Raw genomic sequence first — 22,599 nt, 5'->3', positions numbered from 1 at the left:
TGGCACTATATAGACGAGGGAGATTTCTTCCTCTTCCTTGCACTGGCAGAACAAGATTAAGAGGCATTTTGGTCTTTTTATGAACCTGCAACCTCTATACAAGGTCAGCTGCACTGACTGTGTGCATGTGCATATACGTGTGTGCGATTGGGGATTTGCCGTAAGTATGCATGCATTGCAGAGCTATCCAGGGCTCTGTCTGCAATGACTGAGTGAAGTCATCCGTCATAAGAGAGGTGTTTGGCGAGGGTTATGCGCCTGTCCCAAAAAGGAAAGGGATAGGCTTCCGCTTATCAAAGAAAGGCAAAAAACCCCGACTGAGCTCACTAAGGAAAGTGTACGTGAAGCAAGAGGGTCTAAAAGCTATGACAGTGATACATGGTGGGACCCCATGTGCAACAAAAGCCACATATGTTTAGAGTCCAAGTTAAGCAATTGGTTTTTAGAATTTATGACTGTGACAGTGAAAAGTAAAGGGCACACGTTGAAGGGAGAAATGGCAGCAGATGAAGACGCTGCTGAGCACTTCAAGGGCACAGTTTCCTCTAGGTCAGCCTTCTGAAACTGCCTGTAATGCAGTGCTTCTACACAGCCTTACTCATCTTAGGTAATTCCACGTTGGACAACCATCCACTGCTTGATGAGGTGTCTCAATCTGAAACACATTTCTCCAATTATTGATTCATCTCATTGTTTTGGTGAAAGTAATATCGAGAGAACATCTGTGCACACATCGACACACAGGAAAGAGAGCACGCTTTCACATCTTCACCAGGTCATCTGAAAGTGATTAGCCTCCTCTCCAAAGGCTTCCCCCGGTACAGTCCAGCTTCCTGGATCCAAACCTGACAGGCTCCATTACGATTTCTATTTTGATTTCCTGAAAATCTGTTCGATTCCATCTGCACCGATTAAATCCCAGCTGAAGCATAATAGCCTGGCCAGCGGCATTTATTTTGGTTCAACAAATCAAATGAATTCCAAGCCCTGAGATCACCAGAAACAGAGCTCTCATAAATAAGTGGACTCTAATCCCAGTGTGTACACTCTGGCAGATGTTAGGTCAAAGGACAGCCCTTTAGTTTATATCAAGCCCCTTATTTAATTGTAGCTGACTGTCTGGCAGATTTAATTTACTTAGTTATAATCCAAGTAAAAACACTCAAAAGTGACTTAGAGAATACAGTGCTATAGGGAGCTGTACACTTCTGTCCTCCACTCACACCTCACCGACCTACAGGAGAGGATGTGTGATTAAAATACATGTAAACAAAAAGCTGAACATGCCATTCCTGGGTGTATGTGCAGCATTAACAAAATAACTACTTGGAGATGAATGGACACATTTATGCAATCACTTAACAGTGGGTTTAAAAGAGTGGAAATATAAGCGACAAAAAACTGTCATGAGAAATGGGAAGTGCTAATGGGCCATAATGTTGCGTAACACTCATGCACTGTGTGTCTCTTTGGGACGGTGAAACCAGCTTGTGTCTCTGTTTTGACTCCTGAATGCAGCTATAGAAGCTGAAAGGCTGTTCAAGCCCCCTTGGCATGCACCCAATCACTTCACTATAATTGTACCAAATACCAGCAACTGTTCAAACGCTTTCAGTGGTAGCTTTAGATTTTTTTTTTTTTTTCAGTCAGCATGCTAAAATAATCGAACAGTAAGGCAATTCTTCCTTTGAATTTGCAAATCTCTTTCTGTTTGTTAGTCATTTATCAGGTCTTTCCTTGCGCTGATTGAAGCCACTGTACTATAGACTCTTTATTTACATAGCATTCAAAACACGCAGTCATATGAAAGAGAAGGTTTTCACAAGTACATACACCTCATGACTCAATAAGCCATAGAACAACATTTAGCTGCAATAAACTGAAGTAACGGTTTCCTTAAGGACTATCATTCTGTCACATCATTATAGAGGAATTATGGCCGACTCTTCTTCGCAACGTTGCTTCAGTTTACTGGATTTGCGGCCATTACTTTATACACAGCACTCTTAAGATCCCACTACAGCATTTCATCTAACTACAGCATCTAGATGAGGTCATGTTTCTATGTTTTTTTAAAGAGAAGTGGCTTTCTCCTTTCTCAGCCATACTTCTTCATATATTAGTCTTTTTCTAGTTGTACTTGCATAAACTTGAATATTTAACATGCTAACCGAGGCCTGTAGAGTCTGAGCTGAAGGTTTTGCAATTCCTCAGAGCATTGCACGTACTGACCTTTGGTGAATTTGCTGGGACTTTAACACACTGCAACAATCCTCTAAAGAGTGCACATACACTTGAATGCTGCAGACCGGCAACCTGTCAAAACGTCTGCTTTTACAGAGTTTGTCACACTTGCACTGAGTGAATCAAGTGCATTTGAACTGGCTGCTACTTGACCTCTTAATTTACATGGAAGGAGTAAAGGTTGTCCTTTTGACAAGACTGTATTTCTCCAAACTAAAGTTGTACCTCCACACTGTGTCTTTAAAATGCTTTTTTAGTTATGACAAATAGTTTTTCAAGGTTGGCTGCAAACATGCATGCAAACGGGAATTGTTTGGCAGCTATGAAATAAAAGGATGATTCAAGCACAAAAATCTGTACTATCAAGTTATACTACAGCTATACTTTGAAACCGTTATGTTCAGCAGTTTAATCATTTGCATTTCAAATACAACATTACAGAAAAATAATTTAAATATAACAATTTCTGCTATTTCTATGACCTTAAATTGAAGCACAAACTGTGATTTATTTATTTATTTTTTTTAACTTAAAGGACAGATGGATTATGAATAGATTTATCACTTGCCCGAGAGCTAGCAGCCTCAGTATCAAACTGGTTATGGTGACATAGAAGCAAAGACAATGTACCTAGTTAGGAATGGGCAAGGATATCTCAGATTTTGCACAGTCCTCTCTAGCCCTACATGTTTTTACCCAAAAAGGTATTAACATGGGCCTAAATGTCCTCTTGACCGGAACGTAAGTTTCAAGCTTCAGTAATTTCCATAACAGGAAAACTTGGGACGGCGTCCACAGCCTTGCGAAATCATAATGCGACTGTAATCAGGTTTAAATGTCCAGTCCCTTGAAAAAAGGATCACTTTTCGTGCGATTTGTTCAGGTTTTCATCACACAGACAGCAACTGCTGAAGAAAACAGAAAGAAAAGCGCGACAAGCTGAAGTATGATTCATGATTTCAGTCTAATTCCGCCAAAAGAATTCACCTCAAGGAACTTACCGAATGTTTATAATATGGAGACATTTAGCATTTCTTTTTTCTTTCCTCTCTCACTGTCTGCCTTTTGCCTTTGGCTGCAAACTGACTTTTGACAGATGACTTTGCATATTGTTATTACCATGCTGAATTTCAAGTTTATTGTTTTTGGAGGATTTGGCTGTAAGCAGCAGACCAGAAACCGAATGTATTAGTACAACATCCATTTGCAGTACTTCAGGGTAATAAGAACCCTCAGGCCTATCGCGTGTCTTCATCAATCAAAATTAACAAAGAGTTTAGTTCTGCTCCCTTATGAAGCCCCTTAGAAAAAGGTAGGACCACATCATGACTGGATACAGTATAAAAACTGAATTAAAAGTTTTACTTGTATGCTATTAGAGCAACCACTTTGTGCATCCTTTTATGATACTGAACCTTTTTTTAATCAGCCCCACTGACCCAATCCTGCGTGCACTTGTTTCCGACTGCACTTATCAGATCTGCCTCTATATTTAAAACACATTAATCCACAAATCAAACCTTGTGAAAGGCCACATAATCTGTGTTGACAAGAGAAACAATAGGTGAGATCTGTAGCAAGTGAACATAAGCATGTGGCACACGGAGCGAGCACAGACAAAAATAGACACAAAGAAAGGAAAGTACAGCACAATCAGGTTTCGTCAAACATGTTTGTGCAGCACTGAGCTTTTCATCGTGTGCAGTTTATCTCTCTTGATAAAACAGGTATGAGTCAAAGGCAACTGCAAACTTTCGCTTTTATTTGAGTAACATGAAAGTAACACAATAACAAGAGTACAGAATTGCTATGGACACATGATGAAATACTGTAAATCTGTTCAGCGACAAATTTGGGGCAAATTTGATAAAGTGATCATTTAAAGAATCAGGTTTGCAGTCTCACAGACAATTGCTCAATTATTTTGTCGATATTGTTTCATATAATCAAATTCTCAGTAATCTGTCCACCGTTTTAATAAGAAGAAGACAGCTACCTCGATAGCCTTCCAGGGTTGATCCGTGAAAAACATGGAGATGTTTTGAAAACACCCCATGTTTTCACAGCACTGCCAAAAATAACAGACACTACTATGTTTAGTGTCCTTAATGTTTACATTTACTGAATGTTTATCTTCTCCAAACTAACTGACACAGTGAAGACGCTGGTGTAAACTTTAAGCTTAGGCCTCAATTACACAGATATAGAGACTAGCCTATGACTCCCTTGCAATAAAAATGTGTATTCTCAGACTGATTGAGTAGTCGTTGTTCCAGCTTGCTGGCTGCCACTAGTTAAATTTAGTGGCAAAGATAGTGCTGCACTAAGACATCCTGGCGATCACTTGTCACTAGCGAATTGGTCGCTTGCAGTTTGCATGAAACTTGTCTGCAAACAATTGCCAACTAAAGTAACTAAAGTAAAAGTTGCTCCTTTGGAACAGTGTAGGATTCAGCAACATGATACATTTTCTACTAAGGTGACGTTTCTCTGAGCTGCAGATAAGCTGGCATCTTCCATGCAAACTAAGGGCAACTGTGGCAATCTGCTAGGAACCAAAAACAAATGCAACAGGGTTTTTAATGCAACACTTTGGAACAACTTTCAGCTAGCAACTGTCAGCAACGTCCAGCAACTGCTTGTTAACCAGTTGGAGAATACACATTGTTCCTTAGTGACCAGTGTGGGAGTTGCTAACTGGTCTCTAGGCCTGCATGACTAGAGGCAACCACTTGCCAATGATTTGAGGAATACACATTTTTCCATGGAACATGAAAGGGTCACCCTCAATTCTTTAGGTGTGTGTGACTAAGAATTTAGCAGTCATCTATCATCTAAACCCTGTAAGCTAACTTGTCTAAGTTAGACTATTCGGACAACTGTTTAGTGCTTGATGTTTTGATTCCATATTTGACTTGGCATATTTCAGTTTGTGTGGTCCAATTCAGCCACAGCTTCACCAGCTCCAGCGGCTGCCAGCAGCAGCAGCTGCACCCAGACAAGCTGGATGTGAAACCTCTTCCATCATTAAAATGGAAAAATATGATGATGAGAGCTGTGGAGTTTATTGCTTTGGACTTGAGGCCTGTCAGTGTTAATCTTCAATATTTCTCGAGTAGGGATAAATTATATGATTACAGGGAGGTGCATGCTTGTCAGACATAACTAGCTTAAAAATTGTTTAACATACTGCCAATGCTAACTTTTTTGTGTTTTTTATGTTTATTAATATTAGCTCTTTTGGCAAATAGCCGGTTTGTTGGCGCTGATTTAAAGGATAGTAATGTCTAATTTCTCATTTTATAGACTGAAACAATTGGGAATTAAAATAGTTGAAAGACAAATCATAATAAAGATAACCAACATTTTTACCCAAGCAGCAGCAGCAGCAGCCATAAGGTAAATGAAGATTGCAGTTGTTGTCAGATTTGCACTCCAAACTAATCTAGAATGGCAGGGGAAAAGAGAGTGCAAACTGGGTGTCTTTAAATTATGGAGTAGGAGAGTGACTTGTGCTAATTTTAAGTGATCAGCGACTCACAGCCCACAATAAAATAGTTCAGATCTCTGTATAATACACAATCTAGTGATTTACCAGGTGAAAACAGAAGAAATGACCAAAGCAATAAGGATTTATCCTTATTGTGAACACATCCTCTCCACTGTTAAGCAAAGCTGACAAAGCCATGCATGGATACTTGCAACTAATACGGATATTCTATGCAGCACGCATTTAAAAAAGGAACATTTCCTGTGTTTCATCAGGTGTAAATGTTAGGGACGTCCCTGAAGATGCTAGTAAGCATGAAAAGCAAATAGCAGGAGTTTTCCCCACCATGAAGCTCTACAGTCTAATGCGTCGCAATGCCGTGTATGGAAATGATTGATGTCAACAGTTCCCTCTTAATCACCTGAGAGGTACGCAGCCTCTTGACAGTCTGGCAGTCATTTTGGATTCTTCTCTAATGACTAGAGGACAGGTTGCAGATGATGTTAGCTGATGCCGGCCTCACGGATCACTACCATTCTGTCAGTGATTAAGTGACTCATCTACCTCTAGTAAACAAACCCCCAGTAAAGCATCTTGCATCTATCAAAAGATGCCTTTGACTCTGTCGGCTTATCTAACTTGGAAAAAATCCATCATACCTGTACAAAACCGAGGATGCTGTGTGGTCTCTTGGGATACGTCCCATAAACAAACAGATTCTGCTATGACTGAGGCTATATAGGTGTAAAGGGAACATTCTGATTCCCCATTACATTTTTTACCACAAAACGGTGTACCATTTCCCTGTGTGTTTCTTTTCAGATATTTATGACCTGGTTTCTGTAGCTTGACAAGTTGCCTATAAGTTAGCAAGTAAGAAAAGAAAACTACCACTTTTTTATTTCACATTAGGGGGTTTTTTTGTATTAAAAAGATTTACATAAAGCCAGGCTTTTGGTAATACTGCTAGGGGAAACATAGTAAACAGAGACCTTTTTATGAAAACACAGCTGAGAAAACTGAGCTTTAAACCAGTTATGCTGCTTGGGACATAATATACACTTGAGGAAATCTTTTGTCAATCCTACTAAGGGCTAAACTGGTAGTGCCGTGCATCCTCAACAGCCCAGTCCATTCTGTACAAAGCCCAAGCAATGCACTTTAGTCTTTATTGATAGCTGTGTGAGTAGGACAAGTGTGGTGATGTAACAGATCTTTCTTAAATTGCATGGGCAGCATTGTTGGTCTGGACAACCCCCGAGGCTCAGTTTGATTTCAGCAGATTAATTTAGGTTCCTCTCTTACGTAACACCATCTCAGCTTTCAAGCAGTCTCACTGATCTCAGGATCACCTTTGGCTTCTTGCATGGGTGGCTAGCTACTGAACTGCACTCCCATGATAAGAGTGGAAACAACACGGCACTGGAAAAGATCCTCAGAACATCAGAATAATACCTGAGAGCAGTTAAACTGTTTGGCAGCAGACCACATTAAGAGGCAGCGCAAGTGAAAAGGTGATGATGGATAGCAGCTTGGATGAATCCCTTAATACAGCATGTTTGGTTGTAAAGGATCAAATGGACACAAAGGTATGAGAACGATGCAGAGCATGCGTTTGATGCGGATAAGCCACTGGCTGAAGAAAACAAAGTTTTGACTGCGTCTCCTCAGGGGAGGTCGCAGCCACTGAATGAAAAACATCTTTTGAAAAATGGCTTGGATAATTATAAAACTTTATCATGCGTTTGGAATAAATTCAGATTTTTAAGAAATATTCACCCTGGGAGGGATCACAGAAAGTATTTGTGCAGGAAAAGACAATCAAACCACCACCTTTTAACAGGGTAGTAATACTCAGGTGGTGCAGAAGTGACAGTTGTGATGCTGACGTGTGCAGGAACATTATTATGATTAATCCATTAAATATTGAAGACATGGACTCTTTTTACATAAAGGATGAGATCAGATCACAGCAAGCTCACTACGTGGGTCTCAAAGTGAATGGAGGGCAGTGTCTGCCATGTCAGCTGAGGAATGAGGTAATAAGACAAGACTGGTTCGGCTTACAGGAATAGACATAAAATGTCACGAGAAGTGAAATCTGTTATCATACCATACATTTTTTTTATGCTGAAAGTGAAACAAAGAAGACATGTTTAAAAATGGACTAAAACAGACTTCTGATATGCTGAATCTTATATATCTATTATTGTAAATAAATACCATCTAAATACCAAAAGCTGACATTTTTCCAAACGAATCAAGCTCCAGTCTCTAATGCGGCCTTCGGTTTTTAAACATAAAAGTCTGTTTACAGTGCTTAGGAAATGCATTTGGGAGAAAAGCTTGATGAAATCATCTGCGGCTCTGAGGGAGGTGCATGAAATCTGATAAATTGCTTCCAAAGATGTCACTTGAATCAGGAATTGGTTGGATATGGAGACTCTCAGCTTATAATGTAAATTAAATCTCATGTTCAGGAAGAAGTGAACATAACAGCCGTCATCAGTGCTGGAGATTAGCATCTTGAGGCCACATCAGGCACCTGCAGCAAAACCTCTGACTGAAACATCTTGGACTGAGTTGTTTGGCTGAGGTGAAACGGTTTCGCAACGGTCCTAAATTGGAGTGGAGTGGCGTACTCCCTCTGTACTACAGTAGTCCTATGTAAACTTGGTGGTGAAGCCCTTTAACACTCCTGAAGCACATTATCTAATCAGTGATGCATATTATTATTAGAAGTAAACAAGTTAATCGCAACTTATTCTGCCTTTTTTTTTTTTTTTTTTTTTACTGTCCAGCAAATTCATCACAAAAGCCAAATCAAGGTCACCCAACCAAGCCATTCTCCACACTCCGTGGAGCCTATTCACAGCTCCTCGTTCAATATGTCTTCTGTTAAAAAAAAAAAAATCTGGCGATCTATAATTCCCACCTGGGCAGATTGTGTAAGCCCACAACAGGTGAAATTTGGCTCAGCTTGTGAGCATCATTAAGAATCAAAAAGCAGCCTTCTGTTAAAGGAAAATACGTGCCAGTTTGCAACACCAGACTTTGATGTGTCTGCCCGTATTTCAGGCTAAGTGTTTGCTGAACTGCAGCCAACCCCTGAGACAATACTGGCCTTTTGAGATATACCATGCTCTTGAGCAGTGACGTTCTCAGACTATAGAGGAAGGCTGATAGCCAAGTGATCCTTTAGCTGACTGAGGGCTGAGGCTTTTCGGTTTAAGCCATCAATGTGAGGATAAAAGTGATCAATATGGGAAAACTAGAGTAGAAACTGTGGGATTTATGGCTGCTGGCCTCATTCACATTATACACAGGCATAGATTGCGTAAAGTATGATCTCACATTCCAGAAAACCCCAGATTTAATTGTAATTGTAAAACGGAAAAATTCTCTTATTATACCAATGGGACTTTCATTTAAACATATGAATCCGAGTTTGGGTTGACTGCATGTCAAACGAAGTCAAACTCAGGCTTGGATCCACAGAGTGAGACATTCCACTGATTTGATAGTCTTGGAAAAACACCCCAAACATCTCATTACCTGACATCATCCCTCCTCTATCCTGTTGGGATGACCAACACATTGCTCTTGTTCTTTCACAAGAGCAATGTGCTGGTCAGCACCATGAGGCCAGTGAACCCCAGATAGCTACACTCTGGCGCTGGATACCAAACAGCCCATCACGAGATAGCACGCTTCTCGCTGTCAACCACACCACAAGAAATAAGGTTAAATGGCACTATCTACACAATATGGGAGCCTCTTCTATTTTTATTACTGGTGCTGACAGCCTCTTTTGTTTAGAGGGAGAGGCAGTGCGGTTCTTGGAAATGGTTATAAATAAGTACTGAGGCAACCACAAGGATTCCTATTTGTCCGTTTGCATACTTTTGCATTGTTTTCAAAAGCTGGCTTGGTTATGATGTGTTTCATAAATACAACACAATCAACAATCCAAACACACTTGAGATGGTTTAGATTGATGAAACACTGCTGTTAATAATTGGGACAGACCTGTTTGCTTCACATTTCTTTGATGTAATGACCCTTTAAACAGCACGGCGGAATTGTAAGAAAAGATTTCAGACATTTTGAAATTCTCCCTTTAGGGAAATTTCTTTGATACTAACAGCCATGCTAACTATACAATCTGCCTAATCTCCCACCATCTTTTTCCACTGAGCCATTTGGCCGGTGTGGGAAAAGCAGTGCAGCTGTATGTAACATCACCTTTTAATCACTTGATGAAAAAGCAGCAGATGCAGAGTGTTTTTCCAGTGGCAAAGCATTACAGCAAGAACACAGAGTCTGCAGCAATGCTATCAACTCTGTAAGGCTCTACCCAGGCAGAGAGGTGCTGTGAGATAACTTGTAGCTGATGTTTAACAGTATAATGTTTACCATTTCAGCTTAGCCTCCTTAATGGGTCTCATGAGCTAATGCAGTATCATTACAACAGCTGTAAACAGGGCACAAATCAAACTTAGAACTGGCAGGAATATGAGTAGTTTTAAAGGTTTTGGGGAATAAATAAAATATTGGAGATAATAAAATGTAGACCTGCCTTTGAATGCATGACTCACCTAGCAGCTGGACCCCCCTAGTGAGGCCATAGACATCTATGAGAGCCCAGAGGGGTTCTGAGACGTGTACCCCACTGAAGAACAGTATGGGGCTGGAGTCGTTGATTCGATAGAACACCCGGCCCTTTTTATCCACCCAAAACGAGATGACGTTTCCTTCATTGGAGAGCTCCTCCGGAAGTGCTTTTGCCCAGAAGCCACTCTGGGAGACCAGGTCAGGGCAGGCATACTTGGGCAGGGTGTCTGGATTGATCCTTGATGGGTCCTTGGATGTAAAACCAAGACGTAGAGCACCACTCCAGCAGCACTGCTTTTTAGTGATCTGGAGAGAACATATTTTAAATCAATGAAGATAATTTAATTAAGATAAACTACAATATGAGCTAAAAAGAATAAAGCCAAATTTGGGCCGGCTTCCTTTCTGCTGAGTTGCAGTGATACTACCTGCACTGCACCGTGATTAATTCATCCCATCCAAAGCTTGCATTTGGGTAATTTTTCACCTCCACCCCAGTCATAATTATAGCTGCAATTACCTTTAAAGTGGTATGACTGTGTTTTATCAGTGCCAAGAGCAGCGAGTCCTAGATTATTGTGAAATGTGACTTCTTTATGAAAATGGATTCAATCCAAAATGTTTCTGCCTGATAGATCGGAGCGTGTTAGCACCATGACAAAAGGCCTATGGGAGCCAATAGAATGGCAGAAACATGTACTGGGCATTAAAGGCATATATTATAAGAGCATTAACATTAAAATATTGTTCAAAAATATCTAGAGTCTACAGACATATATGCACTTGTTGTGCAGTGTTGCTTTGAGTTTAAGAATGTCACCATGGTAAAAATGTCTAACTGATGATAATCATGTCCAACAGCTTATCTTTTAGCATGCCAACAGCTGATGATTACACCACTGTACCAATTGCAAGCCAGTATACCAATGAAAACTGGTAAGGCTTAAATTTACCACTATGGCTGTTAATGTGTTTGACAGATGGCTATAACAACGGTGACATCACCCATTGTTTTGTGAAGTCTCATGGTGAAGCCTCAGCAGCACAGGGAAGACATTACAGAGAAAGTGAGTGATACCATGCTACTCAATACTCACATGTGACTGGCAAGTCATTGGCCCATGAGTGTACTCATAATTTACAAAATTTACTTCAGGTTTTATTCTGTTTGTTCTGAAACTAGCAATTGTTCCAATACAATCATCCGGAAAGTGTTTACTATTGTCAGAAATCCAGGCAGTGGAGGCTGTTTACTACAGGAATAATTTGTACTACCAGAGGCACTTCCACCTTGGCTTCACTTTTCAGAACAACAAGAAGCAACATCCATGTCTTGTCTATTCCTCAAGCCATCAAATTTCTAAACATGGGCAACACATGGCCTTCCCAGTTGGTTTGGCCAAAACAACCTCAAGGTGCAATGAAAGTGTCCCTACGTATTGAAAACGATGTGTTTGCTCCATGTTGGTGTACGAAATGTGATTGCAAAAGAATTTCCCTGTGCGGGCAAATAAACGTTATTAACATTATCTCTCACATGTGGTCCACAATGCTGACATAGAGGGAGCTCTAGCCGATGGCTGTCTGCTTGAACTCTCCTGCACTAATTCAATTCACTAAAGTGGACCTCTCAACCATGTTTGTGCTGTTTGTGCCTCTTGGAGCATTTTGAAAGAAACTATCTGCGAAATAATATGGCCTGCTGCATGGCGAAGCCTGTCTAGGCAAAGCTAACATCGAGGCTTTGAAATGTGGCTACATCAATCATTTACATAGAGTTACTGAGGTTATTTTTACTTATCTTGAGGAATTTAATTTGGTTTGGCTGGATGAGTGCTTAAGAAAATAGATGGACGGATGGGCTTCTATGTCTGTACCAAGTTTCATTTTATCCAATAGTTGAGATGTTTCAGTCTGAACAAACAGACAGCACAACATTCCCATCATAGTGCCAAACCACTAGCAGGGCTAAAAAAACAACTTATCACTTTCAAGATTGGTTACCTCGGTATGTTTATCACCTGCAAACGATTTTTGTCTTATTTCGAAGCACTATTTACTTTGCATTTAGTGTGCCAGATAACAGTGTTCCTCACATGGCAGTGCTTGCCCTACTCTCTCACATTCGAGACATAGATGGCCTGATAGGTGAAGTGGAAACTTGTTCTAAGCTGCTGCCGCTTTGGCCCACACAAGAGCACAGAGAGGAAAGAGAGAAAATCAAAACAGGAGAGTGAAGAGCCGGGATGAAGAAAGGGAGGCAGACAGGGAGGGAGAAGAAAATGAAAACATGCTAACAGAATTAGAGGGACAGAGATAAAAGAGGACTACTTTTCATCACACTCACAATTTGTATCTTCTCAGTACTTGACTGTGTGAAATAATATCAGAAAGTACATGATGTGCTAATCTATGTAAAGTAATGTTTTTTGTTACAGGAAATTATGAAAATGACAACCACTTGTGCTCTAGTTGTGGTGTCGGAATAATTATTGTTGCTTATTGGACTTTGGACTCATTGTGCAATAGGTCAATTTTTAACCCAGTCATTTTCTGTGTGTAGCATACCGGGGCTCCAATAGTAATTATCCCTGTGAATACAAATGGCATTCAAATAGTGCATTGTTTACCTTCAGTCGAACCTGCTCATACACAGCGATAGGTCTGTTGGTGAAGGTGATGGCATTGCAGAAGCTGGCCTGTCTCTTGACAGTTCTCTGAGACATGTCCATGACGATCTGCGAGCCCTTGGTGCTTGGGTGGAAGAGCAGAGGGAAGGAGGACAAATTTCCACATGGCTGGATGGGAAGGCAGCGCTTGGGCTTGTGGTGATATCGGTGAGGTCCTGCTGGAAACGGTCCATTTAGGGAATCTATGTGAAGAATGAGAAGCGTAAGAGTTGGTTATTTTGGTCAAGGGTTGAGGGGGAGTTAATTTTCTTGGGGTGCAATTTACAGTAAAATACCCAAATATTAGATTACATTTGACTGCAGTATTGAATCAGGCTGTCTGTACCATTGCAGGATCACACTGGCTGGTTCATTCTGCTGAATTATCCAATTTGATAACAAAAGCACTCAGGGAACCCAACTTTCCCCAAAGGGCAAGGGCTACAATTGTATGGTGTTGTATTGAGAAAATAAAAAGCATGTTGTATAGCGCTCTCCATGCCCTTTTTAATATGATATATATGATATATGATATTTTGCAAGGTTAACTTACAACAATGACCGTCAAGTCAAATGCTTATCCAATTTTGGTACTCCAAGGCCTAGTATATTGTTGTAGAGTTTAAAGATGATCCATAAAAAAATCAGGGGTAACATAAAGCTTGGACTGATTTTCACATTCGGTGTGACCTTGACCTGATTTTCGCAAAAACTAAATCAGCTTGAGCTCTTGTTGGTACCTACCATAACACAAAATTTGAAAATGAAATCTTAAAAACTTTGGATGCTAGACTGCTAACAAACAGACAGGCAGATAGACAAACAGAAGCGATTACATCTATTTAAGCAATTTAAAGCATAAGTCTGTTTCCATCTTCTCACAGTAGCACAGTAATAACACCTGTATTGTAAACATGAACAATGTGCAAGGTAAATTACAAGCTAAATGTCCTTTGATAGAAAAAAAAACAAAAAACAAACCCAACAGCACAAAGACAGACTTGCTCTCCTGGCAGCGTAATTTAGGAGAACAATGCAGCTGCGTGAAGTCTGTGCAAAACACTCTCATTTCAGTAAATGGTCATTTCCGGTAACACCGAATTCTCACTTTTGTTTTTCTACATCTTTCAAGATAATCATCTGATTTGTGTTGCATTTGGGATCTTTTTCTTTCTTTGGAAAACTTTTTGTTTGATAATCAGCAGAAAGCGGTAAAGGAAGCAGAAGGAGGCGGAGGACAAAGGAAAAAAAAAGATCAACTTACACACAAATAAGACCACAATTAGCCTAGCAGAAAATGACCTTTGGGATCTTACGGGAGTTCTTGATGCGTGTATGTTCAGCTGGCGGATGCAGTTTACTCAAAGCTACACTAATAATAGTGAGGAATGGCTGTTAACATGTCATTTCCAGTTACGGCTCGTGTTTTAATGAGCATATATCAATCTTATCATAAGTCTTTATGTCTGAAAGTCACGTACACGCTACGCTACAAAATCAGTGGTGCAAAATGTGAGGCATTTATTGTGATTTGTAGGTCAGAGGAAGTGGTAAAAAAAAAAATCCACAGGTACACAGTGAGTCACACTATGCACCCGGGTTTCTAGATTTTTTCCCATGTGAAAATGTGAATAACTTGTCCCACTTACAGTAACTCATAAAAGAGAACCAGCTTTTTTTTTTCTTTTTTTTTTTTAAACGTCTAATCTCAAAGCCTTGATAATCATGATTCACACGGACTCCCTCTCATTTGGATCCACTCTCCCCATTCTCATTTCCTACATTCCTCTTCAAAAGGACCACACCAAGGTCACTGTGGTTTTAATGGAGGAGGTGTTTTCTCACAAACTTTGGCTCACGCAAAACAACTTTTTATTCTACTGATAACACAAATAACTTTTATCTCACGACGCGGTTTGATACAGATTTTGTTCCATAAAATGCCGACCTCGTCTACAGCAGCATTTCAGGGTTTTAAAATACCATCGAGCACGAAGTGTGAACAAAATAAATAATTTAAGCCTCATTAACGCTTCTTCATCCTCGAGAACTGGTTGCATTTTCGCACCTAAACTTGGAAGACTGTGTACGAGCAGCTTGTGTTTGTCTGCAAGAGGAGAATGTGAGCCACTGCTGAAAGACAACTATTTTTGCTCTCCTTTAATTGACCTTGGAAGGTCAAGAGGTATATAATGCACCGCAGAGACAAATCAGTTAGGACTGCCGGGATTGGAAACGAGTTGTCATGTGACTTCTGAGGCCAGGTTTAATATAACATCACAGCTGTTCTAATTTTAGGGCAGAGACGGAGATTTGAGCAGTAGATGAAGACATGATTTATATTAAAAAAAATCTAAAAACCTTGTCATAGTCAACCTTGAAAAATAATTACAAATGCTGTCAAATGGGAATCTTTGTCACATATTTCTGCCTAGTCCTGCCCTTCAAATCACAATCAGAGAGGCTCTGCCAAGTGTTCTGTACTCAGTACAGTGTATTTAGTAAGCTTTTTGCATGCTCTTGTCAATGCTGAACAATGCCTAATTGTGCTCTGTGCACAACAGTGGTCTTAAATGAAGTCATAACAAACCCTTCAACCATATTGCATCCATGACGTCGTGTCAGACGTGATGTCTTGGGGAAAACAAAACAGCACTGCATTGTACTCCATCAAAGACCAGGCTTGAGATTGAATAGAGTATTTCCTGTTAGGGCTGAAAACAGAAGCAACACCTCACCTCACTGGCCCTGCAGACCGTGGCGTCTCTTATCCTCCACCATCTAACCAGAGAATCCAATATATTCTTTCATTTTTGCTATATTACTACCATTTCTGCTGCTGTGAAATTGAATTCTACAGACTTTCTTTTTTTTTTTTTATCAGCTGAAGGTTTATTTCCACAACCCAGACATCCTGTCATGGGTTTACAGCTTTCAAAGGACTATATAAACTATGAAAGTCAAAAAAGTAAATAAAAGGATAAATAAAAATACCACATTTGATTTATTGTAGATGACAACTGGTTAGAGCCAAAAGTGCTGATGATACAATGGTTGCTGTAGTGTGTTTAAAAAGTCATGCAACCCAACGGTGACGTCAGGGTAACCACCGACCAGAGCCCTGCCACGATAAAAGAGAGGTGCCATGACAAACGTCAGATGAGCAACTTAAGGATAATGTTACTTAATGCACCACCGCACACAATGTGACTGCCTCTGCTGTCATTAATTGGAAAAGACAAACAGTGCAGAGACAATGAGTGGCCCTGGCCAGTGTCACCTGGCCTCCTACGCTCCTCTGTGTTTTATCCTGAGGCTTGGTCTTACTAAGACGCCTCAGCAGAGGCCCTAATGTGGTGTGACGTTAGTATCAAGGCATGGTGGCCCCTAAAATGCATTCTAAAGAGCTGCAGGGCACATTTAGCTTTTTCCACATATGTCATAGCTGGCGTTGTTTCAATAAGAGATAAACATTTGTGATTTAAAAGTTTTTAAACGTCTTACCAGAGGAGATGATTTGTATGAGGCCTCTGTAAAAGGGCTGCGCCTAGTTCAGGTTTCAAAGGATCATTAGGCATTAGGGCCATCACTTGAATCTGGTTAAGTGGGTTTTGTTTCCAATGTTAGATCAATTCATTGTTTTTAAACTACTTTATTTAAAAAACCTAAAGGAAAGACTATTTTATTTGTCATGAGCTAACAGGTATACATGCACAGTGTTAAAGATGTATGCTGGAATGTAACACGACGTAAACTTTGGGCTGGATTAGTTGTTTGGTCCAGAAAATTGTGAAAAAATTCCAAACAATTTCAGAGCTCAAGGTGATACCTTGAAATGTCTTGTTTTTATTTTTTCAGCAACGGTCCAAAACCGTCCAGAAACGCAACAAGTATTCATATTTGAATACATCGAACTAAAGAATTATTAAGTAAGAACAATGAATGCCAGAGTCGTCATGAAGTCATGAAGGGTTACCAAACGGGGAGGAGTGAAGGTTGAATGATTCATGAGCCCTTGAGCTGGAGGTGGGCCCTGCAACACGACAGGGATTATTAATGTTTACATTTTTAGGGCCCCGACTGAACACATGGCTGACAGCCAAGAACTTCTAGCTGTGCCCCTGTCTGCACCTGTATTGTGTCACACCAGTGGACCCTACAAATGAAACTGGAAAAGGGATAGCATGAACTGGTCCATCTGTTCATCTGGGTGTGCTGGAAAAGCACTCGGTATATCAAAAAGTACCAAACTGAAATTGTAAACTAAAGTAAGATAATACCAATATGGAAGAGAGATGAAATCAAAAAATTATAATATGGATATGGAACGTAAAAGCTGGAAAAATAGGATGGGCAGCTTGGTGCTGATAGACAGCATTGGAGACCTGAATAAAGAGTGAAAGGGAAGACTGTAAACTCTATAAGTTATCTCCTTCATTGTTGAACCCAAAAAACGTTGCTGTCCTAAAAACGTTTATAGCCAGAGACAGTGGAAAATCATTTGTGCTGGAATAAAATTATTTCTATCCAATTTAGTTAATCTGACTTGAGTTCACTGAAATATAATGGTCACAAATGATCAGAAACACAAGAGAATGCCAGATTTCTGTCAAATAAGGCCACACAGACTCATGGCATTTACTGTATGTGGACTGTTTACAATAACTAAGAACCAAAAACCACAGAACATCCAATCATCTGGCAAATCTTTGCTGATGTAAAGCCACTGAAAACTAATCAAAACACTACATCCCACAAAAGACTTAGTGTAACACTAGAACTGCATCATTTAGGCCCCCAACAAGTCGTTATTAATGTGATTCTTATAATTAAATTTACCTGATGGTTATTTTTCTTTATTGGTCACTTCATGTTCTCCATAAAATGACAGAAAAGAGCGTAAACTGCTCATCAAAATTCCCTGCCCGTCAACCATCAGTTCATACTCAAGGTCATTAAATTTAAAATGAGTAAGCCACAGAAAATCTGCAAACCATCACATGTGAGAAGCCGGAGCCAGAGAACTTTCTACTTGTTTTACTTGGGAATTAACTGAAACAATCACATATCCAAAAGCATTATGTTTCTGGAGACTGAATAATCGATTCAAAGTATTGCTTCAGCTCTACCCTAATGTTTGATACATGAACTTTTACTGTGCCAACTTTAAATTTAAATGCTTAATCTTAATAAAAAGCACCAACGAGTTAAACGCTTTAAAAAGTATCACAGTCATCTTAAATTAATTTAGTGCTCAACATAGTTTAATAACAAGTTTAAGAAGTTTTATTAAATGCATGTTGTGTGTACTAGGACTCCAGATAATAATTCAAAACGAAACGGGATTCTATATGACTTTTACCACTGAAGTTTTTGCGAGCTGCACCTAAAAAGTGAAACACAATACAAACAAAAAGCAGAAGAAACAAGATACCGTGTACCTGTTCACTATTATAATTTGAGACATGGAGGTTCATTAAAAAGAGGCAGAAAGCTCTAAAAGTGTTTAGGGATCAACTAAAGGTAGAGATAAATAAATAAATAAAAATAACAAGCAGGTGGGCAAAAAAAGTTGAAGGCTATTTAATCCTCTAACCAGCTCAATTCAGTTTGTCCTAATTGGTTTCTTTTGATGGAAGTCGGTTAATATGAAGTCGCAGAGGATTTTCACACTTGAAAAACACCAGTGTCTTTAATCCTAAGCCAGTCGTGACTTACAAATGGTGCTTAAACTTGGCCAAAGCGGCTCTAATTTCACTTCTCCTTTATTTTAGGCTCCCAGGACGCCTACAGTTTTCATGCACACTGGCTTGAAGCTGCACAAGCTAAGCTTACAACTCGTTTATATCGTCTCGTCTTATAATATTATGGCGCATAATAAACAATCCACACACGCTGTCCTGTCCGGTGACGCCAGATGTCCTTACCGTAAAAGGTATTCCTGGTGATCTGACCTCCCATGGCTGGATGCAAGGTGCGTTCACCTCTCCCTCTAACTGCGAGCTGGATCCACAGTATTCACATTCAGCCTCGCGTCCTCAGCAACGACATTATATGGACACGACACTGTTCACACACGCACAGGGGGGGAAAAAGAGTCCCGACAGTGATTCAGCGTCAGGTTGTGTCTATCCAAAGATTCATCGACATCAAGCAGCAGCACGCAGCAACTAACAGATCCAGCACGCAGTGGCTCACTTCAGTCCGCGCGGAAATTAACATAAAAGGTGGTAGTGGAGGTGGAGCTTCACAGGACTATTGACGCTGTAGTCACCAGAGAAGACTTCAAGAGCGTTAACTAGCAAGAAATAGTTATTATATTCCTAGATTATATAGACACTTAAAGCACAGTTATCTCCAGTACAGTGTTCTGTACACATTGTACCACTGCGAGGAATCACGCATCCAACAAAGAGCTTGTTTTGTTTATTAAACTGTAAAATTTCTAATCATTTTCATAATCATGCTGTGTCCTCGTGTTCCACAGTTCGTGTAGTGGCTGTTGCTGGTGCACCACAGTATATCAAGCACGTGGCGCTGGGTTTTCCACCCCACTTGTTGCCCACCATGTGTGCTGTCCTTACTATCCTTTCATCTTCCTTCTTTCCCCCCAAGTAGGCAATTTACATTCCCATGGAGAAACTCACTGAATTCAATAGATGGTAAAATAAAAAAAATGCAAGGAAGAAAATTTTCTGACAGTGTCTGATTTTTGTAGTTGTTTTGGCAGAAAAACCCAGTTGTAACCTCAAGCATCTCTCTGGAGGATTAATCCACTTGATCAGCAATAAAGAGATGTCACACAGCTGGAAGAAGTTCCTTCCAACAACAGGTTAAAGAGTTTAAGTTCCTCTAATGCCAACATCTGTACTCAGAGCAGTATTTCAAGATTTACTTGGCAGCTTGTATGAAGATAAATACTGACACTTTCTGATGGGTCTTGGCAGAGGAGTTGCCATGATGACCAGAGCAAGACACTCCTGGCTTGAGGCTTAATGTGATACTGGTGCTGTGAAACAGTGAGGCCATGTAGTATATTAGGCTTATTTGAGAGCTTTGATTGATCTTTGAGCTGGAACCTTATTTTTATGCATGCAAGCAGATCTCAGAACAACTTTCATTCAGTGCAACATTTTCAAATTTCCAGATCATGACTGGACTTTCCAGCAGTTAAATCAAAGGGGGTGATCTCACATTGAAAATGTTAATACAATTGACCTTTTTCAAATTAAAGTAAAGGAAGAGCTTGTTGCACACACATCTCCAAAGTGTCTGGCTCTAGACATTCAGAGTTGGCATGCTGGCCATGTTTCCCAGCGGGCACCTCTCAGGACCTGCCTTATTGTCGCCTTAGCATTTATATAACTTGTATCAGCAGCCAGACCTGTGAGACACTGTATTGGCTCAGTAGCATGGGCTATATTCTTGTGTTGTTTATACAAACTGATTGCGGTTTACTTGACTGTCTGTAAGCAATTTCCAATGGGGGTAAAGCCATATGACTTGGGGTTTTTCATGCAGCATTTTACATCGTTATTTTCTATGAAAAGTCGTCAAAACAATTTTATTTGTCAAAGAAAAACGAGATAAACTAAAGATATCAAAACAAAATGTGTGAACAGAACACTTAGGAATTTATAGCATGGACCCCGTAGCGATCGCAGTCATGCTTAATGGTGTATGACATGCCACCTGATCACTGGGCTGTCAAAAAACTGACTGGCTGTTCTGTAATACAAGAAGAAGTGCAGTTCACTGTGAAATGATAAAACGTGATGGTTTGTGTCCTACGGTAACAGTTCAAAACTGCATGCTGCTAATCATGCACCATGGAAAGTTGCCAAAATACCTAGCAATTGCAAAAGATCACTTTGAAAATACAAAAACCCCCGAAATGTGTGTTATTTGTGTAAGGTCTAAGTAGCACCCTGTACCTAACCTGTTACGGTGCCGTGATGTGTGAGTCATCTCATATAAATGTAATGGCACAACCTTATATAAATAAACAGACTGACATATAGCTATGATCATTTTGCAGATGCCTTTGTTGCAGCTTTGCATGCGTAGAATACGCCTTTGTTTTACATACCTATATTTGTTGTTGTTGGGTATTTCTATTTGTAATCGTTGCATCTCTTTGTAATAGTTTTGCACCTGTTTATGGCTCTAGTACACTTTTCCTTACTAATAATAGTGTCATATTGCCCTTATATTCTTATGTGTATATATTCTACTTTTAAAAAATATATATTTTACACCTTTAGATTTAGATGATCTCAAATTCTATTCTGATATGCACTAACTGTTGTAAGTCCCAAATGTCAATAAAGTTGCCTTTCTCTTCTATTGTATTCTTTTCTTCTACAAGTCTTTGTAATTCTGTTGTGCACTTTTATAATTTGGTAGTTGTTTTGCATCTTTAATAAGCCATCATGCATAATTTTAAAGTTATTCTGCAATAGTTTTTTAGCTCTTTGTATTCATTTTTCTAACTATTTTGTAGACGCTTGCATCCCTTGCAGTCATTTCTTCTTGCAACTCTTTGTAGTTGTTTTGTATCTCTTTGCAGTCACAATGTGCAGGGGGTTTTTTTGCATCACTGTTCATTATTTTTGCAGACATTTTGCATATTTTTGTAGTTGTTTCACATCTTTTATTAGTTATTCTAGATGTTTACAATTTTGTATATCTCCATAATATGGTTCTTTGCACCTCAACTCTTGTAGCCCTCTTGCATCTCTTTGTGGTTGTGTTACAACATTTCACATCTGTAGAAATGCACGTTGCATCCATTTTCTTAGTTATCTTGTGTCTCTTTGTGGTTTCAACATGCCTCTTTTTTGCAATTATTTTGCACCCATTCTGGTAGTTGTGTGTTTATTTATAGCTGTTTGTTACATTTGTAGTTGTGTAACTGCTGTGGTTTGCTCTATGTCTCTTTGTAGTCGTTTTCAAAAGAAAAAAAAAAGAACACTTTTCTGCCTCTCTTTCTTGGACCCCAGAGTAAGTCCCTGCTAGGTTCAGTAATCCCTGCATGGAAGTCACAGAATGTGGCTTACATTTCAGAACTGGCTCAGTTTGCTTAAATACAAACACTATTGAGATTTTTATTATTACCTAGTTCTTTGTGCAATAGCTTTGAACCATTCTCTCAGAATTGGATACACACTGTATACCCTGACAGAACAGACTGACACCTCCTCCCACAGTAGATTATTTGTAGATGGGCGCCTGGCAGGCAGCAGCTGCCTGGTGGGGTGTGCTGGCGTTGGGCCTCCACGGACATCTTGACAGGCTTGTTTGAGGGAGCCGTGTGCACTCTTGCTCTCTTCTGGGATGATCCATGTTGAACAAAAACACTATTCAACTCAGAGTTTGGATCCTCGCCCGGGAGCCATATGCAAAACATTACAAAGCAACACAAGAGCATCATATGATCCTCAACAGGGGGGTGTCGGCAGAAAAGGAACCCCACCCGGCAGGCACGTATCAGAGGTGAAATTTAGGTTGTCACATAACATTGCAAAGTGACACTGACATAGGAAAGATACCAGCTGACTTTTTTTAACACTAAAGTGTAGC

General features: G+C 39.9%; 1 protein-coding gene across 1 annotated transcript in view; it reads right to left on the bottom strand.

Annotated features, from left to right (window-relative positions):
* Nucleotides 1-19,242, bottom strand: part of LOC100696677 (E3 ubiquitin-protein ligase NEURL1) — a 34,308-nt gene extending 15,066 nt beyond the window's left edge. Inside the window, exons 1-3 of the mRNA XM_005474231.4 lie at nt 18,945-19,242; nt 12,979-13,220; nt 10,333-10,654 (exon numbers count right to left, since the gene is read on the bottom strand). Coding sequence (XP_005474288.1) covers nt 10,333-10,654; nt 12,979-13,220; nt 18,945-18,978 — 598 coding nt within the window. The 5' untranslated portion in view covers nt 18,979-19,242. The remainder of the gene's footprint in view (nt 1-10,332; nt 10,655-12,978; nt 13,221-18,944) is intronic.
* Nucleotides 19,243-22,599: the final 3,357 nt, after the last annotated feature.

The sequence above is a fragment of the Oreochromis niloticus genome, linkage group LG13, assembly GCF_001858045.2.
Source record: "Oreochromis niloticus isolate F11D_XX linkage group LG13, O_niloticus_UMD_NMBU, whole genome shotgun sequence".
Classification (NCBI taxonomy): domain Eukaryota; kingdom Metazoa; phylum Chordata; class Actinopteri; order Cichliformes; family Cichlidae; genus Oreochromis; species Oreochromis niloticus.
Note: the sequence above shows the minus strand (reverse complement) of the source record. Positions and strands in the feature narration are given on the sequence as shown.